This window comes from Punica granatum, chromosome 5, assembly GCF_007655135.1.
Source record: "Punica granatum isolate Tunisia-2019 chromosome 5, ASM765513v2, whole genome shotgun sequence".
In the NCBI taxonomy this organism is placed as follows: Eukaryota; Viridiplantae; Streptophyta; class Magnoliopsida; order Myrtales; family Lythraceae; genus Punica; species Punica granatum.
In genome coordinates, this window is record NC_045131.1 from 23,600,874 (window position 1) to 23,608,016 (window position 7,143).

General features: G+C 40.0%; 1 protein-coding gene across 1 annotated transcript; it reads left to right on the top strand.

Annotated features, from left to right (window-relative positions):
• Positions 1-5,234: 5,234 nt before the first annotated feature.
• LOC116209410 lies at positions 5,235-6,679 on the top strand. Its single transcript, XM_031543042.1, has 2 exons — positions 5,235-6,046; positions 6,148-6,679. Exons 1-2 carry the CDS (start codon positions 5,351-5,353, stop codon positions 6,355-6,357), a joined length of 906 nt encoding a protein of 301 aa, XP_031398902.1. The 5' UTR covers positions 5,235-5,350; the 3' UTR covers positions 6,358-6,679.
• Positions 6,680-7,143: the final 464 nt, after the last annotated feature.

Below are 7,143 nucleotides of genomic sequence, written 5' to 3' on the forward strand. Positions count from 1 at the left end.
CCGATTTCTTCAAAATCGCGGAAATCCACGATATCGGGGATCTTGGGCAGGCGGGGTCGCGGGCAGCCGGCAAGCCCGAATCTTTCTTTTTTTTTAAATAGGCCGGCGGGGTCACGGGCAGCCGGTCAGCGCTGCCCGGCCCTTGCCCGGCCTGCCCGGGATTTGAATTTTTTTTTAATTAATAATAATATTATTAATTATTTATTTATTTATTTTAAATTTTAAATTTTTTTTCTTTTAAAAAAAAAAGATAAATTGGAAAATGACAATTTTGCCCCCCCCCGGAGCTGATGGACCGAAATTGGGTGCTGACAGAGGGTATGATAGATGTGATTTAAAAAATAAATTTGTGACTTTATGGTTCAAAAACTTGGTAGATTTAAGGCAAGACCAAAAGTTCATGTCCTTTTATGTAAATTATCTTAACAAAAAATGAGTGAATGTCACTTATTCTGGCGACCTCTCTATTATGAGGCCTCGGTAATTTAGGTGGTTCCCACAAGAGTAGTGCCCCGCTTATGTTCACGATTCAGAAGCGCATGACAAATTCAACATTTATCCCCCATATTTATTGGGTCGAAGCCTGTTCCATGGAGGAACGGGTCTTGGAGCGGGAGTTGGACTCCATCTATCTGGAGGATACAAAATGAGCCTTTGGTTCTACTCCGGAGATTAGATAGGGCCTAAGGAGACTCTCACGTTAGAGTAGGATCAAAAGGGAATGACACGTAAGAGAAGCTGAGGGAGAATTTAGTTAGTTTTAGAGAAGGATTTATAGTAATATTTAAAAAATATATGCTATTTTCAGCGACATGTTTTTTTATTACAAAGTAAACCCATTGACTTAAAAGAAAATACTTTGAAGATAAAAATATAAGGCCGGAAAAAGTGTCACTAGTGGTAATTGAATTCAAGACCGTTGGTCCTAGAACAAGAGCAATGCTACTACGCCAAACCTCGTTTCTCAAAGGCAGGCAACATTTTACAAGAGGAGTAATGAATTATATCATTGGTAGCTGATGCAGAATGAAGTGGCTAATAGCTGCAGTGGTTACGGGAGGTGGATTGGCCTAATATAAAAATAAGAAAAGTAAAATAAAAGGGTATGAAAAGTCCTATTGATAAGAATTAAAGTCGGAACATTTTCATCCAAATAAGTGAATTGTATCACTTCACTACGCCTTCTTTTTTTGCAACTACTTAATTTGGAAACATGAAATATTTACCGGTATAGGTCGATTCAGATGGTTTGACTCATCTTCTCTTCTTAAGAAAGGTCTTAATTTCATGTCTTGTGAATAAAAAAAATTCACGATTGAGAGGGTTTTACCACTTAGTGGCCTAGTCTTCCTCAAAATTAGATTAGACTAGATCCATTAGATTTAGTTCCAAAAACCACATGGGCAAAACCAAAAAATAAAAACATGTTTCTTTCATTCTTTTTTAAGGAGGTGGTTTTGATGCTCAACCTATGGAGCTTTTTTATTTCTCATTCTAAATCATTCTTAGGCTGAATACTATCTTCCCGTTATTTTTTTTTATCAAAACTGTTAACATGATATTTTATTTAAATAAAAAATAATCTGAAAAGTAATAATTAAAAGAACTATTGAAAATGGGGAGGGAAAGGGGCAGTGGGAGGGAGATCTCCAGGTTCAGTGCAGGGATGGCAATGAGGCGGATTGGTACGGATAGTTTAGTTACCATTCCTACACCGTGCTCACAGTTATCTGTACCAACCCGCCCTGCGCTCAGGCACTGGTAGAGGTCAAGATACCATACTTGCACCATGACGGGTGCAAGGGTATCCGTCTTGCCCCACCCAATCCTACTGCTACTTATTAAAAAAATTGAATTTATAATGAGGAAATTCAAACATGTCTAACTATCGGGTGTCAGCTATTTAGGCTTAGAATTTAGAGAATCAGAAGAAATAAAAAGGAATGGAGGAAAAGAAAGAATTTTATTATTTTACATTATATATAAATATATTTTTTAAAATATTTGAGTAGGGCTAAAAGGGGCGGGGTGGATCAGGGCAAGTCAAAGGTGATTACCATCCCCGTACTACCCCGTATGCCGGCACCTCAAATAAGCTCCATCCCTGCCTTGCTCTAACCTCAGGGCGGATCAGTATGGGTCTAAACGAGGCGCGACAGTTGGTACCCGTGGATCGAGTCTGAAATTGCCATCCAGAGGAGTCCTCGAGGTCAACTAGTTCCACTCTCCAAGGTCACCAAACAATTAAAATAACATATTGCAAAGATTTTGTCAATATGAGTTATTATATATTTTTTTTGCTGAATTAAAAGGTTAGGTCGGGTTATAAGTCGACTGTGGCTGCCCCAACTAAAATAACATGGTCGCCACGGAATGTTCTTTTCACTATAGTTTGTTGAGACTTAGCCTAACTTGGTCACCGCAACCCCACTAGCACACTAGTGAATTAAGTCCAAGGCCCACTGGATCAAGCATTATGGAACGGCTACTGCCAGCCCATAATATACCCACATAGTGGAGAACTCTATGTCCTCAATGAGGTTTGAATTCATGATGTTCAAGTGGAACGCTTAGAACTTAATCACTAGACCACCGTGCTGGTGGTAATATGAGTTATTATATGTTTATTTGATTTTGTTGATTGCTTTCATTTTTTTCTTCAATTTACGGTCAACATGCTTCATTTGTTTGACAATATGTTGTCCATTGTAAATCAGGATTAGTTTAGCCAAAGCTTTTTCTAAAAAAGAGAAAACTATCAATTTGATCATCACTTTAGTACTCAAAAAAATTTTGCTAACAAAACAGTCACTATGTGTTGTTTCCATCGAACAAAATAGTCCAAACGTCAACTGACCGTTAAGGAATGCTGATGTAGCATTAACAACGTTAACCTAATCCCAAAACTGGGTCGTTTTATACGATTCAATTTAAAAAAAATTATGAAATAAAAAACTAAAATAAAAAAGCTTTGTTTTCTTCCACGTCTTTTTTTGGGAGATGGGGGCAGCTCGGGATCCTCCCATGGCCGACGACTTTCCCTATAAGAGGTCACGGAGGCCCTTCATGCCTAAGGCGACCTTCCCCCCAGGTGTGTTAATTTGATTTCCTCTCTGCCATCTGGTTCGTACTGTCTCTTCCGTCTCAATGGCATTATAGTGATCAAGATATTCCTTTACCCTCTCTCTCTAATCTCGAATATGAAGCCTCTTTATAATTGAGTTTCTGATTGTGGTCGAGTTGGAGTTCCAGATGATTGATTGTTGGTTCACAGGGAAGGAAGGCGCTAATCAATGTGCTTTTCCTCTTACCAGCTTGAGATTGGATAGACTACGAGCTTCGCTCCTTCTCAGTCTTGTCATACGCTCGATCCTATTGCTCTTGCTTTCTAGTTTCTATGATTTTCATTCTCTTCCTCCAGCTTGCGGGAAGCTTGGGAGGGATCTTCCCTGGCCTGTGGCCTCCCTGCCTGGCAAGGTCACCAGAGGCATGAGGGGCCTTCGGCCGACTTCATCTACGCGGAGGTTACCTACCAAAAGATCCTTGCCGAGTTGCATGTTGAGATATATTGTCTCATAGGGAAAAAGTTGATAAAGAAATCATAAACTTATAGCTGACATTCTAGTCCCTCCCTAAGTGTGACAATAGGGTTTTAATGACCACGTATTGGTTGCCTTCATCGTACGTGGGCTAATATGAGCTGCTATATTACATCCGGGTATTGTACTTCATATGGGTTGGATATCTGTGTTAGCTTGTCAATCTTAGGGAGGGCTAGTCCGGGGAGTCTCGGTGCTCGCATCCCTAGAAGCCCGCACGGGCAGTAAACTCTGTGCCCATGACAAGTAGTATAAAATTGGGTTATCACACCCATGTAGGCTCACAATTCACCATGCCCATATTGAGGGCGGGAATTTAGGGTTGCGTATCCGATTGACATGTAAAGGCCCAAAAGTGTAAAAGTGCAAGTGTCCAATTGACACATTAGAGAGTTGTTGAAGAGTGATTTAAGTCCATGTGATTGATTGACACATGAGTGCCGAGAGTGATGTAGGAATGTTGAGAGAGGTTTAGGTTCACGTGTCCGACTGACACATTAGGATGGGCGTTGATGATTGGTTATCTCGCATTGAATGAATAAAAAAGAAATTCATTAATTTATAAGAGATGCATACTATAATTTATTGTGGATCCAATAGCTTATAAGTCAATTTCGAAATTTTGCGATTTTCAGTAGGCCGTGGTATGATAGGTGTGATAATATAATTCAACCCACACAAGAGTCACCCTCAAGATAATATATATATATATTTCGATCTTATCTCCCGGGAGTCATAGTCAATCATATAATGTAATAGTAAATATTCAATTATTAGGAGGCAGAAGAATTATTAATTCTCATCATCATGTGGATTTTGACCAATAAAGGAGTCATTCAATAAAGGTTTGGCTTATATCCAAGTTTATAAGCATTGTGGTGGCGGTGCACTCTCATATAATGGCTTTGATTCCTTGAATATTTAAGCAGTATTTGATACTCTCAAGTCCTTTTGGTAGAGAGTTTAATTTTGAGACTTTGTTAGTTGAACTTGGTTATTATATTTCTGTGGAATTGGAAGATTAGAACTTGCTTTTCATTTTCTAATCTTTTTCTTAATGTTCTCTGTCTGTATTGGATAGTATCTTAGAAAATCTCAAGGACTTTCTTGAGATCTATTAATATATGGTATATTGTAGTTGTTGAGTGTGTCTCTCATTTTTCGATATTTTTCGGACATAGTAGTCGTGAACTCATTGTAGCGATCGAGGATACGCGATAAATAGAAGATACATGTATGAAGCTAACGACATTTTGAAAGCTTTTATACAAGTGGCAATAATTGTTATCTTTTCTTATGAAAAAATTATTGAATGATCCTACTTTATTACATGACGTGATAAAATATCAATGAAAATGTATGGAATTAGAAACTTAAATTTTATTGATTCTTTCTTATAATATGGTACGAGGTGAGATCAAATTTATTACATTAGAGTAAACTGAGAACACGTGGCCTAGGCTGCCCGTTTTGAAGCGACTGCCGGTATGCCTCCCTGATGAGATGGTTTCCATATCAAGCTTTGTTTTAGCTCATTTTTGTTCCATTAGTTATACCTTTTTTTTTTTATTCCCACCTTTTCTATTAAACTAATAATAAAAATGGGTTTAGATTTGGGAAGAGGGCTTGAGTGGTAAATAGATTTGGAAAGAGGTGTCATTGACTTTCTGGTCATCATCTCCAGTAGTTGCTTAATTGATGGGAGGAGAAAGAGTCCCTTTCCAAGGTCTGAAACGATCTCTTGATGATTAATGGAGATTCAACATCCCTCTCACAGCCACCCTTATGTCCTGACTACCGATGATAGTCTTACGGATCGTAGATGCAAAGGATGTGGGCACCGCGGTCCAGGTCCAATGTATGCCTGCTTCGAGTGCAAGTTCTACTTCCACAAGTCGTGCATCGAGTTATCTACGCAGATCGTGGAAACCCCTCTCCACCCGCTACACCCCTTGAAACTTGAGGCCGAATGGGGGAACAAGTGCCAGTGCTGCTATCGGTTCTGCTACTTTGCATACAAATGCGAAGAATGTGACTACAAGCTCGATCCACAGTGCATATCGCTGACCCCTATCTTAAAGCTTCGGGATCCCGACCACCTCCTTTTCCTCCTCGATAAGGTGGACTTTACTAGAGAGCTTCAGTGCGACGTCTGTTTAGTCGACTTTGATGGTCCTCGCAGCCACTCACCGGCTTTTGTCTGCGCAATCCCCCGATGTGATTATGCTCGTCACTTGGAATGCAGCCCACTCCCTTTTCCGGAATCAGTCAGGCACAGCGAATATCATCACTATCACGATCTTGTCTACACCAAGTCGGCAAAGGAAGGTGGATTTTCAGATGGGTACTACTGCGATGCCTGCGAAATGCCTAGAGACCCCGAGTACCCTGCTTATGTCTGCAAGGACTGCGAATTCAGAGCTCATGTCTGTTGCGCCCTCTCGGAGGTTTCATTTCTTTTCCCTCTCAAATCATGGTAAACTTATATAGTTTTCGAATGTGGACGACTTCGTGTGACATAAGTATGTGTTATATGTTTGAATTTCAGGTGCTGCCTTCCCTGGTAGAGAAGTACGAGAATGATCTTCTAGCAAGAGGTGCTTCCTTGGACGCCTTCCTGCACTATTTCGAAGCACAGGTCTTACGTTTGCGCAAACAGAAAGAGGAAAAAGAAGCAGAACGAGAGGCGAAGAGGCAACAAATCAAGGCACTTGAAGATGAACTGGCTCAATATGAAGCCTCCGAAGTATTAAAATGATCTTTGATGATTGGATAACTTAAGGAGTTGTGGTTGCTCTGTTTAATAACCTCTGATTACGTCTTTAATGTCCTCTCGAACAAATCTTGAGCTGTGTCTTGCAGATGTTTTCCTGTAGCGTAAGTTGGTGTGAAGATGTTCATCTTGTATTTCCTTGGTAACATTTGTGGAACATGTATGTCCATTGACCGGAAGACGAGGATATTCTAGTACTGAATAAGATCTGCTAGTCTCGATGAAATCACGTACGTGTATCTGCTACTCTGAGATAATCAAGAGGAGGTTGCTTTTCTTTGATAAATGTTACTGCAGAATTCCTTCACACAGCAATGAGTCGGTTAGGCTAAGGCCTGTGAGCAAACTGCTTCTTTTACTTCTATCCCTATAGGTATCGAACCTGAAAGGTAGACAAAATGTAAAAGACGCAGCGTAGTAGTTGCTGAACTGATGAGTTTTAGTTCTGAATACGATGAAATTGTGTGCAAGAGAAATAGCAGCTTCAGTTATAGACTTCTTAGACTTAAATGTTATGTGATGATTTATTGCTGGTGCTCTCATGGAGACCCGAGGGATGACCTTTGTTCTAAAAGCTTCTTCATGTCCTTCCTATTCTTCTAACTTGTACCGATTCTTAGACCATTGAATCAACTGCCCCGATGAGGGTGCTCTCATTAGGTCCATTACTAGTTGCTGCATAAAAGTGTTGCAGGGTCTTATTACTAGTCCCCGGTGATAATCTTCTCTTTCTTTGATGATTTTGCACACTCCATCAGATGGGCTCGTAAG

Bases quoted from the DNA above. Each gene is read 5' to 3' on its own strand.
- LOC116209410 (XM_031543042.1), top strand. From the start codon at position 5,351: ATGGAGATTCAACATCCCTCTCACAGCCACCCTTATGTCCTGACTACC. The intron at 6,047-6,147 runs GTTTCATTTCTT...TTTGAATTTCAG, and splicing joins TCTGTTGCGCCCTCTCGGAG to GTGCTGCCTTCCCTGGTAGA.